At 44.8% G+C, this 24,798-nt stretch overlaps 1 protein-coding gene across 1 annotated transcript in view; it reads left to right on the top strand.

The window, feature by feature from the left end:
* Positions 1-24,798, top strand: part of LOC137377424 (titin homolog) — a 138,104-nt gene that overhangs the window by 32,716 nt on the left and 80,590 nt on the right. The window contains exons 3-7 of the mRNA XM_068047003.1: positions 6,876-7,037; positions 15,726-15,815; positions 15,902-16,032; positions 20,560-20,695; positions 22,048-22,158. Coding sequence (XP_067903104.1) covers positions 6,876-7,037; positions 15,726-15,815; positions 15,902-16,032; positions 20,560-20,695; positions 22,048-22,158 — 630 coding nt within the window. The remainder of the gene's footprint in view (positions 1-6,875; positions 7,038-15,725; positions 15,816-15,901; positions 16,033-20,559; positions 20,696-22,047; positions 22,159-24,798) is intronic.

Here is a 24,798-nt window from a genome sequence, read left to right as displayed (position 1 = left end):
ACATACAATATTTTGGCCTCAACTGCTTTCTGTGGTAACGAATTCCACAGGCTCACCACTCTGGGTGAAGATATTTCTTCTCATCTCAGTCCTGAAAGGTTTTCTTCGTATCCTGAGACTATGACCCCTGGTTCTGGACTCTCCCACCATCGGGAACAACCTTCCTGCATCTACCCTGTCAAGTCCTGTTGGAATTTTATAGGTTTCTATGAGATCCCCCCACACTCTTCTGAACCCCAGCGAATATAATCCTAACCGACTCAATCTCTCCTCATACGTCAGTTCCACCATCCCAGGAATCAGTCTGGTAACCTCATCAACTCTACTAGTTACATCCTCGAAGAATCCTAGTAGATTTGTCAAGCATGATTTCCCTTTTGTAAATCCATGCTGACTCTGCCTGATTCTACCACTGTTCTCTAAGTGCTCTGCTATAAAATCTTTGATAATAGACTCTAGAATTTTCCCAACTACCGACGTCAGGCTGACTGGTCTATAATTCTCTGCTTTCTCTCTACCTCGCTTTTTAAATAGTGGGATTACATTAGCTACCCTCCTCCAATCTGTAGGAACTGTTCCAGAGTCTATAGAATCTTGGAAGATGACCACCAATGCATCCACTATTTCTAGGGCCACTTCCTTAAGTACTCTGGGATGCATACCATCAGGCCCTGGGGATTTATCAGCCTTCAATCCCATCAATTTCCCCAACACCATTTCTCTACTAATACTGATTTCTTTCACTTCCTCTCTCTCATTAAGCTCTGTGTTCCCCAACATTTCTTGTATGATATTTGTGTCCTCCTTTGTGAAGACAGAACCAAAGTATGCATTTAGTTGGCCAGCCATTTCTTTATTCCCCATAATAAATTCCCCTGTTTCTGACTGTAAGGGACCTACATTTGTCTTCACTAATCTTCTTCTCTTCACATACCTATAGAAACTTTTACAGTCAGTTTTTATGTTCCTCGCAAGCTTGCTCTCGTACTCCATTTTCCCCTCCTTAATCGATCCCTTGGTCCTCCTTTGCTGAATTCTAAACTTCTCCCAATCCTGAGGTCTGTTGTTTTTCCTGGCAAATTTATATGCTTCTTCCTTGGATCTAATGCTATCTCTAATTTCCCTTGTAAGCCATGGTTTGGCTACCTTTCCCATTTTACTTTTGCACCAGATAGGGATAAACAATTATTGCAGTTCATCCATGTGCTCTTTAAATGTTTGCCATTGCCTATCCACTGTCATCCCTTTAAGTAACGTTTCCCAATCCGTCATGGCCAACTCGCGCCTCATACCTTCATAGTTTCCTTTACTAAGATTCAGGACCCTAGTCTCAGAATCAACTCTCCACCTTGATGAAGAATTCTATCATATTATGGTTGCTCGTCCCCAAGGGGCCTCGCACCACTAGATTGTCAATTATTCCTCACTCATTACACAATACCCAGTCTAGGATGGCCTGTTCTCTAGTTGGTTCCTCAATGTATTGGTCCAGAAAACCATCCCGTATACACTCCATGAATTCCTCCTCTACGGTATTGTGACTAATTTGATTTGCCCAATCTATATGCAGATTAAAGTCACCCATAATTACAGATGTTCCTTTATCGCATGCATCTCTAATTTCCTGTTTAATGCCATTCCCAACATCACCACTACAGTTTGGGGGTCTATATACAATCCCCACTAATGTTTTTTGCCCCTTAGTGTTTCTCAGCTCTACCCATACAGATTCGTCAGAGCTAATATCCTTCCTCACTATTGCGTTAATTTCCTCTTTAACCAGCAATGCAACTCCACCGCCTTTTGCTTTTTTTCTGTCCTTCCTAAATACTGAATATCCCTGGATGTTCATTTCCCATCCCTGGTCACCTTGCAGCCATGTCTCCATAATCCCGACTATATCATACCCGTTTACATCTATTTGTGCGATTAATTCATCCACTTTATTGTGAATGCTCCACGCATTAAGGCACAAAGCCTTAAGGCTTGTCTTTTTAACATTACTTGTCCTCTTCCCACTATTTTTCATTATGGCCCTGTTTGATTCTGGCCCTTGATTTCTCTGCCTATCACTTCTTATTCCCCTTACTGTCTTTTGTTCTTGTCTTTGACCCCCCCTCCTCTGACTCCTTGCAAAGGTTCCCATCCCCCTGCCATTTTAGTTTAAACCCTCCCCAACCACTCTAGCAAATACTGCCCCTAGGACATCCATCCCGGTCCTGCCCAGGTGTAACCCGTCCAGTTTGTACTGGTCCCACCTCCTCCAGAACCGGTCCCAATGCCCCAGGAATCTAAAACCCGCCCCCTCACACCATCTCTTCAGCCACGTATTCATCCGATATGTCCTGCTATTTCTATTCTGACTAGCACGTGGCACTGGTAGTAATCCTGAGATCACTACCTTTGAGGTCCTACTTTTCAACTTACTTCCTCGCTCCCTATATTCTGCTTTTAGGACCTCATCCATTTTTTACCTATCTCATTTGTACCAATGTGTACCACGACCACTGGCTATTCACCCTCGCCTTTCAGAATGTCCTGTAACCGCTCTGAGAAATCCTTGACCCTAGCACCAGGGAGGCAACGTACCATCCTGGAGTCTCTTTTGCGGCCACAGAAACGCCTATCTATTCCCCTTACAATTGAATCCCCTATAACTATTGCATTCCCACACTTTTTACTCCTCCCCTGTGCAGCAGAGCCAACCGTGGTGCAACGAATTGGGCTGTTGCTGCTTTACCCTGAGAGGCCATTCCCCCCAACAGTGTCCAAAGCAGTATACCTGTTTTGCAGGAGAATAACCACAGGAGACTCCTGAACTGCCTGCCTAGTCCTCTTGCTCTGCTTGGTGGTCACCCATTCCCCTCCTGCCTGTGGGGTCTGAGCCTATGGTGTAACCACCTCTCTATACGTGCTATCCACAATACTCTCTGCCTTGTAGATGCTCCACAGTGTCCCCAGCTGCTGCTCCAGCTCCGAAACCTGGGCTTCCAGGAGCTGCAGTTGGAGACACTTCCTGCACACATGCTGGTCCTGGTCACTGGAATTGTTCCCAGCTTCCGACGTGGAGCACGAGGAGCACACCACGGCTTTGAGCTCGCCTGCCATGACTTAACCCTTTAAATTAAATTAAACCTTCTGGATGATCTTCATGTCCAGTAATATCAGTTACTCTGGGGCCCTTCTTCCCTGGTCCTCGTTGCGACAGAACTCCCTAAAAAAAAAAGCACTACTTACTATATTTGAAATAAACTTTAAACTTTTAAACTTTTCTTACCTGAGACACTTACCCAGCTATTTAGAGCTATTCCCTAACAGCAGTGACTCACCAACCAATCACCTTGCAGCTCTCCTGTGACGTCACTGTTGGCTTTTTTTTTCAAAACAAGGCACGCTGCCGCTGCACTTTTAAACTCTGCCAGTCTCACTCAGTCTCACTCCTTCCCGCTGCCGCTGCACTTTTAAACTCTGCCGGTCTCACTCAGTCTCGCTCCTTCCCGCTGCTGCTGCACTTTTAAACTCTGCCGGTCTCGCTCCTTCCCGCTGCACTTTTAAACTCTGCCGGTCTCACTCAGTCTCGCTCCTTCCCGCTGCTACTGCACTTTTAAATTCTGCCGGTCTCACTCAGTCTCGCTCCTTCCCGGTGCCGCTGCACTTTTAAACTCTGCCGGTCTCGCTCAGTCTCCTATGGGATATACGAGACCTATGGGATACCCTTTAAATCCCCTGCACAGCCCAACCTCTTCTGAAGGTCTGCTTTGTGATCTCTCTCAGCACGGTCTCCTGCGTGGTAATGACCTTTGGAATACCTCTAAATCCCCTGCACGGCTTCACCTACTATGTGGCTCTGTGTTGAGGCTTTCTCAGCCCGCTCTCTGCCCGGTTCCCTCAACTCGCGACCTACTACCCTGGCATGCGCTTTGATCGCTCGGCACTCGAGTCTCCAGGCGTAGGTTCTACCAGTCCCATGACTGTGAGGTAGACCTTTCCTAACTATGGGTGGTAAAATAAAAGGTACTCATCCCTTGATTGGTCTCCTTACTGTTGTGGTCCCGATGGGGTGTATCCTGCCGACTATGCCAAATGTAAGGGTGAGGGCTTGCCCCGGTACCCAAAAACGCCTCAAGAGTCGGATGTCTTGTACAAACGAGCGATCTTTATTTATGAGCATGCAAGGAGAAGTCCTACTCTCACGAATGATTGTAGGGGTCCTGCTAGTGCATTGTTCCAGTAGTCATTTTATACAGTTTTACAGGAGATTTACTTGGTAAACTGTTTCTTAATTACATCATCTCTTATCTATTGCCTTCCCTGATCTCATCCTGCCTTGGTTATATTATTCACCTCAGCAACCTCTTGATTACCCTATTCAGAGGATTCTTAGGCTATTCATAGGATTCGGGTGTTTTCTTCCTGAGCTCGCTTCCTTTAGATTAGGTATTCATATAATTTGTGTGTTTAGCAGGCAAACTTCCTCAAGTTTCAGGGACCTAAGTTACGCCAAGTATCCCATGGTTCCCCATACCAGTCTCCCCTACAGGGTAAGATGAAATTATGACTGTAAGTGTGTGATGGGGGCATCGTAAATTGAGTGGGAGTGAGGCTAGTGGTGCAGCTGGTGGGATAAAAGATAAACTCACTGACCTTGATCACATGTGAGGTCATTGAACTTTTTGTGGCACTGCATCCTGGTCCTCAGGACTAGACTCCTGGCATTGACCACTATGGCTATCTGGTTCCACTGCCTTCTCAGAATTTTTCTGGAGGGCTGCCTGGCCCCTGTTGAGAGATCACATCTTTCCTGCTCTCAGTCTACTGCACCAAGGTCTCCAGTGCAGTGTTGTAAAATATTGGAGCCTACCCTTTGTGCTGTTGTACCTTTATTGTATGCTCCCCACGTTAAAACCACTTTTAGAACGACTTCCAGCACCTGCTCCAGCTAAAGTGTACCTCCCTTTTAAAAGGTGCAGGCTGCCTTTAAGTGGTGCAGGCTAGCTTTAACTTATAATAATAATAATAAAAACAAGAAATGCTGGAAATACTCAGCAGGTCTGGCAGCATCTGTGGAGAGAGAAGCAGAGTTAACGTTTCGGGTCAGTGACCCTTCTTCGGAACTGGCAAATATTAGAAATGCCAAAGATTATAAGCAAGTAAAGCGGGGGGTGGGGCAAGAGATAATAAAGGAGAAGGTGTAGATTGGACAAGGCCACAGAATAGCTGACCAGAAGGTCATGGAGCAAAGGCAAACAATATGTTAATGGTGTATTGAAGGACAAAGCATTAGTACAGATAGGGTGTTAATGGATTGTTGATTGTTGAAATGAGTGTTGCCATTTCAACACTCTCCCCTGCTCTCATGCTCACATCTCTATCCTGGGCTTGCTGCAGTGTTCCAGTGAACATCAACGCAAGCTCGAGGAACAGCATCTCATTTACCGATTAGGCACACTACAGCCTGCCGGACTGAACATTGAGTTCAATAATTTCAGAGCATGACGGGCCCCCCATTTTACTTTTATTTTTAGTTATTTTTTTCTTTTTCCTTTTTTTATATATTTTATTTTATTTCATCTTAGTTTGTTCAGTTTGCTTACCCACCGTTTTCTTGTCGTGTTTGTACTTGTGGCTGTTCAATATTCAGTCCATTAACACCCTATCTGTACTAATGCTTTGTCTTTCAACACACCATTAACATATTGTTTGCCTTTGCTCCATGACCTTCTGGTCAGCTATTCGGTGGCCTTGTCCAATCTACACCTTCTCCTTTGTTATCTCTTGCCCCACCCCCCGCTTTACTTGCTTATAACCTTTGGCATTCTAATATTTGCCAGTTCCGAAGAAGGGTCACTGACCCGAAACGTTAACTCTGTTTCTCTCTCCACAGATGCTGCCAGACCTGCTGAGTATTTCCAGCATTTCTTGTTTTTATTTCAGATTTCCAGCATCCGCAGTATTTTGCTTTTATTTTCGCTTTAACTTATGTTAGCCTGTCATAATTTTATACCCCCTGTTCAGTCATGCAATCACTCACCAACATGCTTAATGTTGGCCACACGATGCAATCATTTAAATTAGCAGGCAGCACAAAGTTTTCATAAGCAATGGGTGCAGGGTAATCCCACATTGAAATCCACACCCGTTTTTGAGCCCTGTCCAATTTTGCCCCCCGTATCTCTTCTGTTGGCTTGTTTTCGCTGGGAGATCCAAGAAGGTACCTGGAGGTATTTGCTGAGTTTCTGCTCTATTCTGTTGATTCTATCTCTTTGTTAGTGGAAGTCTCGATAGCTTTCTATGGTTAAATTGCCTTACCTCCTCATGGCATTATTGTTACAACTTCTGTTGACTAATCTAGCCTCCAGGAGGTCAGTAAATGTGATTGTAACTGGTTGTCACAAGAACATCAGAAATCCATTGAGTCCCATACAATTACTCAGACACAGGGCGGCACAGTGGTGCAGTGGTTAGCACTGCAGCCTCACAGCTCCAGGGACCCGGGTTCGATTCCGGGTACTGCCTGTGTGGAGTTTGCAAGTTCTCCCTGTGTCTGCGTGGGTTTTCTCCGGGTGCTCCGGTTTCCTCCCACAAGCCAAAAGACTTGCAGGTTGATAGGTAAATTGGCCATTATAAATTGTCACTCATATAGGTAGGTGGTAGGGAAATATAGGGACAGGTGGGGATGTTTGGTAGGAATATGGGATTAGTGTAAATGGGTGGTTGATGTTCGGCACAGACTCGGTGGGCCGAAGGGCCTGTTTCAGTGCTGTATCTCTAATCTAAAAAAAAAAACTTCAAGCAAGACATTTTGCACATTGTTTTTTTATCTCAGGAAATAAATAGTTTCAGATGCATAACTCTTAAAAATGTCTTCATTTCAGCTTCATCAGCCATCTAGTGAGTTCAACCTCACGGACCCCAATTTGCACCTGTTAAAACTGAACTACCAAAGCCTTCATGATCCTTATTTGAGCGGCTACTACAGGCGTAAAGACATACTGAAAAAGTTAAGAAATCAGGGGCTTATCACAGAAAATAACAAGGTAATTAAGTGTGAGTAAAGTATTCTTTATTTTGAGCCTTAGTTTATTTTTTTCAAACGGTACCTAATGGTAAAGTAACAGGTTTGCAAGTTTGCACAGTATAATGTCTTTTGTGCTGGACGTGAAGTGTTCGCTTTTATATGGACTTTGGACAGGGAGATGGGATAACAAGGCTTACATGACCTGAAGACTTACATCAACTTTTGACTGCTGTAACAATAATATCAAAGGCTTTTTATTGTTTCCTTTTTTTAAACTGATAGAATGAGGTGAAAAGCCAAAACCCAGGTCATCACCAAGAGCAAAAAGAGAGAACATAGCCACATAGTGATTATGTGGAGCAAACTTAAATTTTAAAAACCTGAAAATGTAGAAGGAAGAAATGGTTAAGGGAGGTAAGGAGTTCCAGGAGGAATTCAAGAAACTGCAACCTGCTGATCAGAGAAAGGAATAATAAATGAGTCGGACTTGGTGTTGGAATGGGGTATGAACAGAAATGTTTATGGAGGGTGGATAATGGGAGCCAGCAACTAAAGCTTTAGTGAAATTAAGTCTGGAGGTGATGTATGAACGGAAGAGGAACATGAGTTTAAATGGTGACAATAAGGAATCTCTGCAAACAGAGGTAGATTTCCAATATTTATGCATTGCTGCTGCTGTTGTGCAATGTTTGGCTATGTGTTACTTACTGAGCGACTGGGGAGCGTTACAGCCACATGGTACGTCTTGTGTGGTTCTCACTGATCAACTCCCCACTTAACTGCAGCAAGTGTACTTTTATTATAGTTTAGCCCCTTGGTGTTTTATTTTTCAAATAAACAGACAGTGACAGGTTTTCTTATAGGTTTTAAAAAACAGAAAATCAATTGCTTATTGATCAATATACCTTACCCAGAAATTGTCACAACCGCATCGACTCACGCATACGCTTGCGCGCGTGCATGCACGCGTACACACGCACACACAAAGAGGCAGATAGAGAAGGGATAAAAGAAGGCACTTTTAGTGAGGGGGAGGTCATGATAAATCTGTTGGATTCTCTTGGAAATCAAGTCCTCAATGGGTGCAGGTCTGAGATGGTTGTAGATTTCTCTCTTGATTGAAGGTTCAATTGAAGACAGTGGCCGGAATTTTACCTGCTCAAAACAGGCATCCTCCGAGGCGGCCGAGGTGAAAAATGGTGGGCGATGATGTTGGGTCGGGTCCCCTACGTCATGATGCCCAATCCCCATTTTACGTGGGTCGGACGGCAGGTGAGATCGAGGCGCCGTTCGCCATTCGCTTTGCAGCAATTAAGGGCCAATTGAGGTAGTCTAAAATCCAGTTGACAGCCATTTTACATTGGCTGTCACATTTTACGTTAGCCAAATGAGTCGAGGGGGGAGTCAGGAACCCAGCAGCTTTAAAAGAGCGGCAACCTGTGTATCTGCAAAGGAGTTGGAGGTACTGTTTTTTTCATTATTCTGTGATATATTTGTGCGTTATTTTGAAGTTTGAGATTCTTTCTGCTGGTTCACCAGGGTTCAGCTGAATGTTAGTTACTCCTGGTCGAGCCACAGCAGCACAGATTTATTTTGTGTAGGGGAGGTGGGCTGTGAGTGACTGTCCTTGCAGCAGGCTGCAAATACCTGTCCTCATAACATCTCTGGAACATGCAACCATGGGAATTGTCCACTCTGGAGGTGGCTCATTTAATTAGGAAGACTACACCACAGGAGGGACAGGAAGACAACTGGCCAGGGAAATCAGCAACCTGCTGGCCAAGTGCAGCCTGGTAATGAGGGAGGGGAAGAAGGTCACAGAGTGCACTGGGTGCAACCACCTGTGAGGAGGTGAGCCTACGCAGCAGACAGGGTCTACCGCACACGTTTGAGCTTTCTGCAAATGTCAGAGTGCTAGTGCCGCAGAAGACTGTACCTGACCCGAGAGACTGTCACATCTCTGTGAGATGCTGGAAGCGGAGGTCACATTGCTGCATTAAGGTGGTAATTGATGCCATATTCAGGCATGCCAACCAGTTCATCAAGTTCCAAACGGACGCCACCAGTCAGATCGAGAGAGCCAGAGGCTTCAGCGCCATCGCTGGGTTCCCCATAGTCCAAGGCATAATTGACTGCACACATGTGGCCATTAGAGCACCTACAGGTTAGTTAGGGGCCTTCATTAATTGAAAGGGGTTTCACTCAATGAATGTGCAACTTGTCTGTGACCACCGTAAGGGTATATTGCAGGTGTGTGCTCGTTATTCTGGAAGCAGTCACGATGCATTCGTTCTCCGTAACTCGCAGGTACCAGCACTATTCAGCCCTCCTGAATGCCTGCAAGGAGTTATCTGCTGAAGACATGGCTGATGACACCTGTGAGAAACCCACAGAATGAGGCAGAGGAACGGTACAATGCGAGCCATGTGACTACCAGAGTTACCATAGAGTGGACCATAGGTCTTCTCAAAATGACATTTAGGTGTCTCGATCGCTCAGGTGGTTCCCTACAGTACTTGCCAGCAAGGGTATCTCACAGTGTTGTCGTCTGCTGCGCCTTACATAACCTGGCGATGGACTGGGGGGGGGGAGGGGGGGCCCTGGAGGACGAGGACTTTGTTTAGCGCGAGGCATCCTCAGACGAGGATGGTGAAGCGGCTGAGGCTGAGGAAGAGGGGGCGCAGCTACCTGAATGACAGGAGGAGGGAGTTGGAGGTTTGCGGGACTTGTGCAAGGGAGGCCCATGAGACTTTAATACTCAGGCGTTTCTCCTGAACGGAGGTTCATCACCCAACGACTGACATGTCAGTCTGAAATGAGGCATGCACATGAGCTGTAAGTGCAGAAGTGGAAATCTCAGCTGCTACAGCCCACCTTTCCCTAAGCACCACACGATGCAAATGTGCCACCTCCTCAAGTATCCTTCTCACGCAGAACAACTAGATCGTCTAAAACATCATCATCGAATTGTGACAGAGGAAATTGCCAAGTGAAAAATTGAATAATCTTTAGTGAGTTATAACAGCAAATAAATATTTACAAATCGCACCAGTGACCCCGTAGTGCAGTTATTGTGATTATTTGTATGACACGTTTGCTCACACGTGTGGACAATCCCTCGCCGCCAGCCACGGCAGAGGCAGGTGGCTGTTCAGAAATAAAAACAAGAAATGCTGGAACCACTCAGCAGGTCTGGCAGCATCTGTGGAAAGAGAAGCAGAGTTAACGTTTCGGGTCAGTGACCCTTCTTCGGTGGCTGTTCAGGTTGACCTGTTGCTTTGGATGACTTTGGCGGGCGTCCTCTGGCTGCGCGAGGCCCTGCGGGCCCTGGCATGTTGAGGTGACCCTGAGCAGTCTCAGGACCACCCTCTGACACCCTGGGATTATGCGTTGCTGATGTCACTGGGAGAGGGGACAAGGAGCTGCTGAATGCATCAGGAGCACCCTGTGAGAGCCCCCATATGAATTCTGCTGCTGCTCATTTGGGCCTCCCTGCTGACCTCAGAGGGATGAACTGCTTCCAGATGTCGCAGGAAACTCATAGACAGCTCACTAAGGCACTGGTCCATGAGGCTCACTTTATCTGTGAGGTTCTGCAGGGCCTCCAGGTTCGGGCCCTCCACAGCAGCCGCCAATCTGTCAATAGACGAAGCCAGATGGACAGAGGACAGGGACTGTGCGTTACTCATGGCCTACATGGAGATCTCCAAAGTCCGAGCCGGAGTACGCAATGTCTCTGGTAACTTGCTAGATCTCCAGGCACCGCATGCTGCACTTGCAGCATTTGCTGAATAGATGTCAGCAGAGGCTCATCATCAGCATGGAGCTCTGCACTGGCCTGGCCTCCCACAGTCCTCTGAGTATCAGAGGCATTGGCCGATACTCTCAGGCAACTGGTCTGACACTCGTGTGCTGCTGGCACCAGGTTGTGACCACGAATCCGAGGAGGCACACATCCCAACCGAGGTGACTGTCTCTGAGCTGGCGCATGGTGCGGGAAGAGGGTGTGATGCTGCACCTTCTGAGGTCCACTCCATCTCTTCCTCAGAGGTGGACAGATGTGCCCCGGAGACACTGCCTGGCCGCTGCTGTGTTTCACCTGCAGGGGAAAAAGAATTATCAGTTGTGATGAGCACTCCTGACTATCGTAGACTGCAGTGTGGCCACATATGTGTGATTTTGTCCTTGCAAACAATCTTCATTGCTTGATCCAAGCTGCCCGCCCACCCCCCTCCCCCCCACCTGCCCCTCGACCACACTCTGGGGAACTCACCCTCCTGGCCAGGTGCGCAGGCCTCACCATCAGCTACTGCGCGTTATCTGTCCTCCACTGCAAGCATCAATGCATCCTCCTCCAATCTGGTCAAAAAGGCGAGGTTGGCCACTCCGCCACTGGTCCGGGCCCTCTCTTGGGCATTCTGTGCCCTCTTCTCCTGTGGAGACACATGGCAATTAGTTATGTCCTTTGACTTAAAAGAGCACCCACTCACCCCTTATGCTGAATGCTACATCTGGAACCAATGCCATTGAAGTGCACAGATGGCACACCTCTGGACCATAGTGCGTCTCAGATGTGCCCAGTATATGGCCCAAGGCAGGGCTGCAGCCAATCACTGAAGATGGATGGCTTCCACTTTGCAGCATTAGCACCCATTGACCCTCCCATGTCATACAGAGTGCAGAAGGTCATTGACCCACTTGTGGCACAGGAGCCATGTCTTCCTCACTACCCAGTGGCTGCTGACCTCCTCCGCTACCTCCAGCCAGGTCTTCTTGGTGACTTTGGGAGGCCTCGTCCTTCCGTCTGATGGGCAGAGGACCTCCCGCCTTGCCTCAGCTGCCTGGAGGAGGACATGCAGGGAATCTTCAGAGAACCTGGGTGCCATGCAGTTGCAGCTCTCTGCCATTGCCGCAAGTGGGTTCTGGTGTGTCTCAGATATATTAAAAATTACTGGATGGGTGGGCCCTTTAATTCTTGCTGCACTCCTTTCACCCTTAGCTGTTGTATTTCTTGCTGCAATATGCTGCTCCTCCAAATGTGCTCTTTGCTGCACATAAGCCTCTCAGAGCCACTGAGGTTGCTGAAAGCCCTTTTAAATGGCGTTCAGCACCCTCTTCTGGTTTCAGCCCCTCCCCGGGCGATGCTTACCCTCCCGCCTGCACACTCCCTTTTCTGACATAAATATGCCGCCGAGCCGCTAATTGGATGGTTAGTGCTCCGTGGAGTGGGAGGGACTTCAGCACAAGCTTCCGCCTCCCGGAACACGTAGCCGCCAAAAAAAGTAAGATTCCGGCCAGTGTGTCACTTCCAGATCTCACCGCTGTATAATGTAGATGTAGGATTCTGCAGCAGGGCACATGCTTTCTGGCTTGGCTGGAACACAAGCTGTTAGGATGTTGCTTCGCTCTCTTTCTCTCTCTGGCTGTCTTTTTTTAAAGGTAAAACTGTGTCACCTCTCACCTCCTGGTGGGAGATGTTCTCATCTCTTCTCCATGGTGATTCAACAATGGCCTAGGACGTGGCTACTTCACACCTTCTTTCTTTCAGTTCTGGAATGTTTCTAGGATGGAATTGACACCTCTTAACTTTGAAGATTTGTACTTTGTATTTGTCAGACAGTTTGAATACACAAAAGGCCAATCCCTTTTTCTTTGGTGGACATTTTGGACCTTTGTTCACTTTTTAAAATACAGGTTCAATTTTCAAATGACAAAGTCAGTTTTTCATAACTCTTCAGAGTTATTCCATAATTTGTATCATCGCACCTCTGGTGTGTGTGACAGGAGTGAGAGGCAGTAAGTAGGAAACTAGCCCTGAACTCAGTAAAACCTCTGCCCCATTCTGTCCATAGCCTCCAGTCCCATGATTCGGATGGAATTATCCTTAAATTGAGTTAAGGACTGGTAGCCTCCTCTATTTGGCATGCCCTCCCTTCTGTCTGTATGTGAGGCTTCTTCCTGTAATACAAAAAGTAGAGATGCTAGAACTGGAACAGCATAGAGACAGTATAGAAACTGTCACTGAAGTTCCTAGCCCCTAGTAGCACCTTGTGTGAGTTCATGAAAATGCAGGATGAAAATAGCTTTTTTTGGTAGTATGCCTGAGGAGGTGGGGCAGAGGACAACCCTCAAGGTGTATGTGCAACATTAGAAGCTTATTTCAGTGTATTAATGAAGTTTTTGAAGGTTCCCTGAAGGCTTTACATGCTGCCTCAATGAGGTTGAGAGTAAAACTGTTGTGTCGTGCATCCTATGGTTACTTGGGTGTACTCGTACAAGGAACACAGAAAGCTAGCTTGCAGCTACAGCAAGCAATTAGGAAGGCAAATAGCATGTTGGTCTTTAATGCAAGGGGATTGGAGTACCAAAATAAGGAAGTGTTGCTACTTTTTTCGGAACAACAGATTAACCCAACTGGACTGGGCTCTGTACTGACAGCCTTTATTAATATTGTATCACTCTATATTTATACTATACAATGTTGGAGCTGTAACCGTTCATCACCGTCACTCAGATCAGGGCTTTGGTGTGAACACGCCTAGAGTACTGTGTGCAGTTTTGGTCTCCATATTTAAGGAAGGATATAGTTGCTTTGCAGGTGGTACAGCAAAGGTTCACTAGATTAGTTCCTGGGATGAGAGGGTTGGCCTATGATGAGAGGCTGAGTAAATTGGGCCTGGGATCTCTGGGGTTTAGAAGAATGAAAGGTAATTTCATTTAAACATACAAGATTCTGAAGGGGCTTGACAGGTTAGACATTGAGAGATTGTTTCCCCTGGAGGGTAAATCTAGAACACGGGGGCACATGATAAATAGTCGATCATTTAGGACTGAGACAGGAAGAAACTTCTTCAGTCAAAGTGTTGTGAATCTTTGGAATTCTCTACCTCAGCGGGTTGTGGATTCTGCATCTTTGAGTATATTTAAGGCTGAGATAACCAGATTTTTGGTCTCAGGGAATCAAGGGATGGGGGAGTGGGCAAGAAAGTGGGTTTGAGGCAGAAGATCAGCCATGATTGTATTGAATGCTGGAGCAGGCTCGAGCGGCTGAATGGTCTACTGCTGCTCCTATTTTTATCTTCTTATATACTTTAAGCACATTCTATTCTTATAATCTTTCTGAGGCCCGAGGAATTCTTCCTCATTTGTCGCCGTGATCTATGAATATGGGAGATTGCATTTACTCACTTGGGCCCTTCTACTCAAGCAATTTGGAAATAGCCCCCAATTAGACAGTACTGCAACTTCAAGGAGTGCACTATTCCTTTTATGTACCCCTGTAGCAGCACTTTAGGGCAACAGCCCTCTGCTCCATCTGTCCTTTGTTGTCCATTACACAAATTTCTAATTTGTTGCTGTTCAATGGAACTCCCCTTTTAACTACAAGCTTTTAAAAACGATTGCTTTGTTGGATATCCCACCACCCCATTGATGTACCTGGAGCTAGGGCAATTGTGCAGGGAGCATTTTCTAACTATGCTAATGATGAGCTATCCTTGCAAGATCAGGCACTGTCAGCTGCTGAGGCACTATGAGCACAATGCTTATGCAAGTGATCCAAACCTGAGGGCACTTTGCTCGGAATGGAATATCTACACTACAATCTACTGGAGCATGAACTACCACAATGCCAAGATCTTCTATCCTTCCTTTTCTAATTTTACAATAGAAGTGGAGTGGGCGTGGATGGAAAATGAACTGAAAGCTGATCCACCGGTTCCCTGCCACTTCTATGATTTCTTGCTAGTAGTGATTGGAGAAACACATAATAGGTTAGTTCCCACATGAACAGATGTCGTTTAATGATATGGGAATGAAAGAAAAACGCATCCAACATATATTCCACACTGGGAGTTGCCACAAATGTAATTCATCTGATTTTCTTAAGAATCTTTATCCAAAAGAAATGACGTCAAACTATAATTTATTGAATGAATGGCTGCCTGCATTTTGTTTTAAGTAATAACCATCCATAGAAGTACTTTTCCTTATGTTGAAGAAGTCTTCTTAAGATCTTCTCCTCTGTTTTACAACTACTGTACAAGACACTGAGTGAGTTGGTAGAGAGCCAAGACAAAACATACACTACATGAAATAGTTACCTCTGTAGGTCACCAAACCAACTAATTTTACAAATTTGTAGTTAACAGAGTGCAGGTTTGAACACAGAAGTGCTTTAATTACTGCTTCCTGTGTTTGTACGAAACAACTAAATCAGAAACAGTTCTATATTGTTTCGATTTTCTAAATTTCCTTTCAAAGATATGACAGCTTTCAAGTTCTTAATAGTGTGGAAATCAGCAGTCTAAATTTGCTAGTATAATCAGAGGGAAAGAATAAAAGTGAGCAAAAGCATTACTGAGAATATTACTGAGACAAATAGATGTACTTCTACACTTCAAAGCATAAACTGTGTGAAATGCCCTCTTTATTTTGGAAATAAATTATGCCTTCAACAAAACCTGAATTCTAAAAATTTAGAAGCAGAATTCATTTTGAATAGTCAATAATTGGAGCTGCATGATAATGCAATATTGTACACTGATAGCATTTTCTTTGAAGCCTCACCCTATTTCTTATAAATGTTCCTCAAAAATGACAGAATGAATGCCAATATTATTTGACGTTTCTTAACGATTGATAAGGTATATTCCATTAAGGTTGCAAAACTTACTTGTATTTAGTAATTTCTTTCTGCTCTTTTCAGATTATATGCACTCTGAAGGAATTTAATCAGTACAGAGACTACCTAACCAGTATCAAAATAGACTTTGAAAGAAAGTATGCACAAGAACAGGTGAGTAATTGAATGTTTTTGAACCAAAGTCATTCTGTGAGCATGTTAGAAAATGGAAAATAACTATATCTATTTTGGTTCCCAAGCGGCTACTTGTGAAGCAATTACTGAATCTTCAAGAACAAGGTCTTGCTCAGGGGGTAAACCTTTCTGACCTACAGGAATGGCTCACAAATGAATCCAAGAAAAATATAAGCAAAAAAGCTCTGAGGGACAGGTAAGATGACTTGCATAGCTTTTTTTGACCACAGAGTGTTCTTTTAAGCATTCAGAATAAGCCTAATTTCTGTCATATATTCTCAAGTAGAAGAGACTCCAACTACCCTTATGACATTTTTTCAAGTGCAGAATTGTTGGTGAGGGCTTGATCGGATTGTAGTGCATCTGGTACTTAAGTAGGTAAAAATCTACTATTTTATGAGTTAGTAGTATTTAACAATTGTTAAAATACTGATTCATATGAAGAACAGATGGGCGGGGAAGAGGACCAAGGAGGGGACTGGAAACAACAGAGTAGAGTGAGAGAAGGTGGAGCAAAGGAAGGGGTGGAAGCTTAAGACAGACAGGGTTGGTGATAGGGATTGAGAAGAGGGAGCAAAGGAATGGACATTACTGGTGGAGGCCAGAAAAACTCTAATTGGAAAAGATTTCAGAATATGATCTCCATGTGGGGAGGGATTCAGCTAACTTGCCTTCTTTGAGGAAATTTCATGTCATAGCAGACCAAGACTTTGATCTAGTGGTGGGGAGTGGGGGGTGGAGGGGGGAGCGTTCTGCGGTGTCATTTTGATCCTGAACTGAACTTCCAACCCCAAATGCTCTCCATCATGAATGTTGCCTATTTTCACCACTGTAACATTGGGCTGAATTTTACTGGCCACTGGGTAGCAGGAATGGAGGTGGGGGAGGCGGGGGGGGGGGTGCGGTTGCTGTCAAATAGTGGGGATCTACATTGGGACAGCTCCCCGACTCTGTTCCACCTCAGGGGAAGTTTCCCAGCGGGAGCAGGAGGCGGGTTGAGGTGGCGGATCGGCTGCCTGCTCCATGGAGGTGAGCAGCCGATTTTCATAATTAATTGCCCTGTTAGGGGCTGTTAAATGGGACCGCCGGCATTTTGCCGCTGGCGGGGCTGCTCCCACTGCTTGGGGAGGCCAGCAGATTCATGGAGGCAGCCTACCTGTAGCAGTTTGTGCGGCCTTCAGAGTCAGATGCTTCATGTCCCACAGAAGATGCCGCAAAGAGCACCAATGATCCCTCAGAGAGCTTTCCCTCTGATCAGCAGGGCCTTCTGCTCTCGGGCATCACTAAGTTTTTAGTTAACACCTTTCTGAGGATTGAGGTCTCCTGTCTGCCTCAGCAGCATCCACCTCTCCAGGTGCCACTGCTGAGGCTTCACAGCTGTTGGGCTGACAGCATCAGGAACCTGTCCACTGTCTCAAATTGAAAGGCGGGCCCGCACGTGGCCAATTAGGAGGCTGCCTCAGGGAAAATCATCAATCCAGTTTTGCTGCTAGCAAGTGCAGGCTTGGGACCCATTTTTCGCCCCAACGGCAGTTCATTGTCTCTGCCTTGCCTCTACCTCAACCCATATGCTGCTGAAACCCTCATGCATGCCTTGTCACCTCCAGACCTGATTATTCCAATGCTGTCCTGACTCCATCCTCTGAAAACATATCGAAACACATCCGACACTCTATAATCCATATCCTTTCCCTAACCAAATACCTGTCCTCACTGACCAATATTGGTTCACAATCCTCCAAAGTGTTATCCTTCCATGACTTTGCCACTCCGCATCAGTCTTTAGCACTGCAATCCCATGCCCCCCAAACTTTCTGTTCCTTATCTGTAGCAGATAAAATGTCATCTTGGAAAACTGAAGGAATAGATTCAATTTCTACCTCATCTTGGCACCAAAGGATCTGGAAACACACTGGATGGAGTCTAGATAAATTCCCCAAAGAGTTGTTGGCACCTATCGAATATGTATTTTATGTAGTAATCCACTTAGTACAAACTCAGCACCCAGTAATTAAAGCATTTCTGCCTTCAGTCCTGCACATTTTCAGTTAGCTGTGACTTCATTACATTAATTGGTGTGGTGATCTACAACAGGCGATTATCTCCATGGGCAAGATTTTGTGTTTTGAATCATGATCCTGACATGGGGTTGAATAGGGGTCCTGACCATGAACTGTGTCTGGAGCAGGCACCCAACAGTGATTTTCCCTGAATTGGCTAATTAGTGGCCAGAGGACACACTCGCCATTCATTTAAGGATAAAAGGCAGGCTCTTGAAGTTAGGGGGCCAATCAGCATGGAAGGAGCTGCAGTCTGCCGTTTCAGGTAAGGGAGAGAGAGGATGCCTCCACTTTAAGCGCCCTCCAATATCTTAAAAAAAAAATTTTTTATAATAAAAAAAATGGCTACAGCTGTCACCAGGTAGTTTGGGGGGACCTCAAAGGCATCCTGGAGCCCAGTCTGCCTCCGGGAGGCTGGCTGCAGGCAGCTGCCATACTCCCAATGCTGCACGGGGCCCACAGGCTGACTGGAAAATTTCAGTCTGCCTCTGATAATTGGCCTTCAAATTATCCTAACAAGCTACCCACCGCTTGCAGGCTGGTAGCTATTCCATTCCCAACCAGCCTCCAGCAAAATGGGTCGGGGTGGGTTAATGCCAGTAAACCAGCACGCTAGCAGGTGGCATAAAATTATACGCCAGTGTGCCTCTGTTCCTGCCCCCATATCTGGGTGGAAATCCTGCCCGTGGGGCATATGTTTTCTCTTGGCTCTCTATATTTTCCTAGAACAACTCACTAAATATCTTGTGATTGTAAAACAGAAGAGGAGGGGCTGCATTTTATCTGTGGCGGTGCGCTGTGAAGTCAGTGGTCTTCCGACACGGAAGTGCCACCACAGAGCCCTCACGATATTACGCACAGGGGCTCATGTAAATGGAGGGGCGGAGCTGCTGCCCCCGATGACGTAGAAGGGGTGGCTGCTGTGTCCCCTGCAATGGCGCCTGGCGCTGGCGCCATTTTTAAAGGGCTTCAAGCCCTTACATGACATTTAAATTTTAAAAAATAAAGGATGGTGCAAATGTAAGTGAAACACCTAATAACATTCTCTCTGCCCTCACACACACCCCCAAGGAAGATTAATTGGACATTCCCCCCCTCAAAAAATGTTTGGTCTGATCCCGACCTTTCCCCCCACGACCTTTAGCTGCTTTAAACCCTGGCCCCTTCCCACCATCCCCCCCAGCAATCAAAAGTATTTTCCCTGCTTCCGCGCCTCCACCCTGAAATTTGCACTCCTCTCCCCACCAGTGTCTTGCCTCGGAACTCTTTATGGAGTTCCGAAGGCCTGTGAGTTGCAGCCGTCTCTGGAAATATCTCCGTGGGATGGCCGCAGTGACCAGGTAAGTTCATTATCATTTAATTTACATGAAGTTGATTATTCAAATGAAGGTCCCAGCACCATGCGGCGGGCGGGCTGCACTGAGGCCTCGCCGCCACCGCTAATATGCGACAGGGCCATTTTGGCGTTGTGGGTCATGACGGGCCGCCCCCGCAAGTATTTTACAGGCCTCCCCGCCACCATCCATGGCATCGAGTGGCTGGTAAAATCCAGCCCGAGGTCTTAAGAAGTACTTCTACGGGTAGTTATTAATTAATAAGAAACACTGGAGTCAAAAGGTGTTGTTATTGGAAAACTATATTAAGGACAGCTGCTCTCTTCTGACTTAAGGTATGCTTCTTTCTAACAATATTAAATTTATTGTGACTACAGTATCTTTAATACCATATATGCATTTGTATAAGTGAGAACATCTGATGTCAATTTCAACTCCACTGGGCATCCATTTTAGTAAGTTTTAGACAAGAATCTATAGGCTAGAAGTGACTTTTGAACATATTAATGGACAAAACCTTAATGCTTTTGTATGATGTAACATTTGTTATTAAGTCAGTTGGTTGCAAGCTTGAAATGATTTCAGAGCTTAACATGTCGTGCTGGATTTTACTCCATTATCCTGCCTGAAATTGAGTAGGATAGCAGCGGAGAGCAGGGGCAATTGGGTGATGAAGCCTACTTCTGCATTTCCATCTCAACCTCATTTACCTCCTGCTGCATTCATTTGGATGGCTGCCCCTTCCTCTTAATTACTTTAGCAGCCTCCCCGTGAGACAGCATCACTCTCTGGGCTGCACAGACACGATGGGCCGGAGGGCCTGTTTCTGTGCTGTATAACTCTATGACTCTATGAGTGTACTCAACTGTAGACTCGATAGAATTTGTTTGACAAAATTGCAGAAAGTTGATATGAGTCTATTAAGTCTCACTCCAACACTAAGCACATAATTTAGGTTGATACTTCAGCAGAGTACTGATTGAGTACTGAGGGAGTGCTGCATTGTCAGAGGTGCTGTCTTGTGGATCAGAAATTAAATTAATGCCTTGTCTACCTGCTTAGGTAAACATAAAAGATTTCATGAAGAAGAGTAGAGAAGTTCTCCTTGTGTGTAGGCAATATTAATCCCTTGACAAACACCATCGAAACGCATTAACTGGCCATTTATCTCATTACGGTTTGGAGAACCTTGCTATGCACAAATTTGTTGCCTATATTGCAACAGTAGAAGGTAATTTACTAGCTGTTAAATACTTTGGAATGCTTTGAGTTAATGGCGCATTAAGTTATTTTTTTCTTTATTTTAACATGTCTATATTTTCCCAAAAGGTATTTCAACATGATTCGAACAGAAGAAAAGATCAAAAACTTGATAAAAGAACAGAAATGCTGTGCTATTTTGGCAGACTCAACCAAAGATGGAAGTCAAAAGACAAAACAGTTGGTACACCAAATTCAGCAAGAGGTGTGCATAGAAAGTGTTTCTAATCTTGCTTTAAAAGGATATAAGGAGAATAATGTGTACTAGACAGAAATTTACCCTGTATTTTTGGCACACTAAGTTGGAAAGTGGTGCAAATTTGGTCAGGGATCTAGTCCACTGGTTCTCCATTGTGTGTCTTAAACACCATGGTATGAATTATGTTGGGGACAGCTAATTTTTTTTTGATGTTGTCATGGTTCTGGAATCTGTGGTCCTTTTTTCATGAATAGGACCGAGATATGACCTGCCTTAAAATGAATTTTGAGCACATGCTTACCAAAAGGTGGTTAGCTGTTTCTGACAGTCCCATGCTGAGTTGTTAATTCAGTGACAGTGAAGAGGTGTTTAAAAATGAGGGATGGGCCATTGTTTTGAAGAATTCCCAAATAGTGGCCCATTCAGTAGCAATATCTGCTAATTCAGGAGACATTGAACATGTTTGTATTGACACATTTGTTTGATCTCTGCTTGTCTTTGAAGAAAAACTTTTAAGAATCAACACAGACACCAGAAATCATCATGATAGTAGAAAGATTGTGGGGAGTGAACTATGGCTCTCTGGCTGTTGGGACAGGTAGCAGAGTGAGACGTGAGTGATCAGGTGGGCAGAAAAGAAGTAAATCGGGAAAATTGTGAGATAATAATGTATTTGGGGAGCGCAAACAAGGCAAGGGAACACACAATAAATGGCAGGATACTGAGAAATGTAGAGGAACAGAAGGAGTGCACCTTTTATACTTTAAGATTCCCTGAAGTGGACTAGTAGAACACTTCTTTATTTTTTTCCAACAGCATGTGAAAATTTTTATTTATTTATTACATCAAGTGAATTTCATCAGTGTCCTATATCTTTTTGTCTACTATGGGATAAAGCAGCTAACAAATCAAACCATCAATACCTCAGCTATTATTAACTCAGTCCACCTTTGGGGAATGAACGAGTACACCTGTACACATTTTTAAGACACAACAATCTAGCCCAGATCTCCAGAGAGTGTCATTGCTACACACCGTGGACCCATTACCATGCTAGCAGCTACAGGGCAGTGGGAGTCAACTACTGTTGAAGAAAATCTAGGCAAGCAGATCGCTTAAGGGAGTGACTGAACCCAAGCAGATATCTGTGGCAGGCCCAGATTCATATATAACATATTAAACTTAGGTAATATTATATCTTTTCATTGAGTTTAATAGTTCCTCCTCTTCAAGCTCAAATCTTCCACTTTTGTCTATTTGCCACATCTGTGCAGCTGCATCAGAAATGAACAAGTACAACAGGTACAAACAACTTGTCACTAAATTGTTATGATTTTCTGTTTTATTGTGTTAATCAGGAATTGAATATCAAGGAGAGATCAGTTTTGATGCGACTTGAAGAAGATGTAAAGAGTGAATTTAATCTGGAAAAGAGAAGAAGGAAAGCAAAGGAAGAGAGGGCTAGAAAGGTATGTTTCAGTGGATAAGTTTTTTGAGGGGTTCTGTGCTTTTAAAGTTGGCAATGTGAGTTTAAGGACACATGTTCTGAGTCAGCATCCATATGAAGCATTTCCATAATCAGTTAATGAGTATGTTTTTTTTATATGCACAAGACGGCAACGAAGTTGGGAAAAACACTTCAGAAACTTGCTGCACGAAAATATCAGGTCACCAGTGCCTGTAACAACACTGTGACAGATAAAATCACGGAATCCTCAAAATTTACAGCGCAGAATGAGGCCATTTAGTCCACTGTCTGGCTGAAAAAGAGCTATCCAGCTTAATCCCTTGTCGGTTGTAACACTTCAAGTGCATATCCAAGCACTTCTTAAATGCGGAAGGTTTCTGCCTTAACCACCCTTTCAGGAAGAGAGTTCCTCAGAAATTTTCTCTGTACCCTATCCTGTACAATCATATCTTTACTGTAATGTGGTGACCATAAGTGTTCGTAGTACTCTAGCTGTAACCTAAATAGTGTTTTATATAGTTCCAGCAAAACCTCCCTTCTCTTATATTCTATGCCTCAGCTAATAAAGGAACGAATCCCATATATCTCCTTAGCAACTCAATCTCCCTGTCCTGATATCTTCAGGGATCTGTGGACATGCACTCCTTCTGTTCCTCTACATTTCTCAGTATCCTGCCATTTATTGTGTGTTCCCTTGCCTTGTTTGCCCTCCCCAAATACATTATTATCTCACAATTTTCCCGATTTGCTTCTTTTCTGCCCACCTGATCAGTCCATTGATATCTTCCTGCAGTCTACAGCTTTGTTCCTCACTATCAACCACATGGCCAATTTTTGTATCATCTGCAAACTTCTTACTCGTGCCCCCTACATTTAAGTTTAAATCATTTAAATACTAACTTTGATAAACAAGGAACCTAGTACTGAGCCCTGCGGAACCCAACTTGAAACAGCCTTCTAGTCGCAATCACACCTGTCAACCATTATCCTTTGTTTCCTGCCACTGAGCCAATTTTGGATCCAACTTGTCACTTTCCCTTGGATCCCATGAGTTTTACTTTTCTGATCTGTGTGACTTTGTTAAACGCCTTGCTAAAATCCATATAGACTACAGCAAATGTACTACCCTCATTAACCCTCCTTGTAACCTCCTGAAGAAATTAAATTAACTTAGTCAGACATGACTTCTTAACAAATCCATGATGGCTGTCCTTCATTAATTCATGCACTTCTAAATGATAATTTATACTGTCCTTCAGAATTTTTTCCAGTAATTTGACCACCACCGCAATTAGGCTCACTAATCCTTCTAATCCCCATCTATCCCTTACTTTCTTTTTAAACAATGGTCCAATGTTAGCAGTGCTTCAATCCTTCTGCACCACACCTGTTGTCAGAGAGAATTGGAAAATGATGATCAGAGCCTCTGCTATTTCCTCCCTCACTTCTCTTAACAGCCTGGGAACACATTTCATCCAGGATTGGCAATTTATCCTCGTGCTATACTCCTTAATATTTCCTTTCTCACTATGTTTATCCCATTCAATATTTCACACTTCTTCTTAACTACAACGTCTGTCTGCATCATCCTGCTCTTTTGTGAAGAGAATGGTCACCTGCCATTCCTGCCGTTCTTTAAACGATGCTTCAGTAATAGCTATGATATCATACTTCAAAGTGTCTATCTGTGCACTCAGCTCATCTCCTTATTTACTGGAGTCCATGCAATGAAGTATCTACCATTAATCACTACCGAGTTCCTTGATTGTCTATTTTCTAGTCTTTGTTTCCTCTGCTTTCCATACTCGCTTACTTACTAACTGTAAGATCTGCCAGATCTGCTGAGTATTTCTAGCATTTTCTGTTTTTATTTCAGAGATCCAGCATTTGCAGTATTTTGCTTTTGTATTACAATCTGTGGACTTGCCTCTGGCTGTAATTCCCAAAGGAACCATTGCCTTCACCAATGTTCTGTACTGAATATCTGTCAGAGAGCAAGACACACTCAGGGCACTCATACTCTATCTGCCTGGTCCTCCTTGTTTGTCTAATGGTCACCCTTTCCCACTCTGCCTGCATACTCTTAAGCTGAGGGGTGCCACTTCCTGAAATGTGCAGCTCTTAGCCTCGCAGTGATACCATCTAGTGCTCAAGCTCCTCCAGGTCACACGTTGTTTTTCAGGGCACAAGAAGTGCCCTGGAGTTCCCATATGGCAACATGATGGGAACCTATTTTAAATTGCTGAAAAGCCAATTTACATGCATTTAAATATAATTAAAAGCGATTTAATGTTTCTGTGAATGGCTGGCAACACTAATGTGCCTCTGGATTCATGACCAGTAAAACCTAGCGGCCTTGAGGCGAGAGCGCACACTGCCGTGATGGGTAGGCAGACTGAACATTGCTACATTGGGAGGAGGGTTTGGAGGCCACTGTGGGACTGTGTTGCTGCGTACTCTGCAAGGCGGTGTGGGGTACAGGGAGCTCTGCAAAGGGTTTTGGGATACCAGGGGCCCTGCAAGGGGATCTGGGGTGCCAGGGGCTCTGCAAGGGGTCCAGGGTCCTGGAGGCTCTGCAAGGGGGCTGTGTGGGTTTAGGGGGGTGGTGGGGAGGGTCAGTATAAGGCTGGCAAACTGCTGT

This window comes from Heterodontus francisci, chromosome 15 (genome assembly GCF_036365525.1).
Source record: "Heterodontus francisci isolate sHetFra1 chromosome 15, sHetFra1.hap1, whole genome shotgun sequence".
Taxonomy (NCBI): domain Eukaryota; kingdom Metazoa; phylum Chordata; class Chondrichthyes; order Heterodontiformes; family Heterodontidae; genus Heterodontus; species Heterodontus francisci.
Note: the sequence above shows the minus strand (reverse complement) of the source record. Positions and strands in the feature narration are given on the sequence as shown.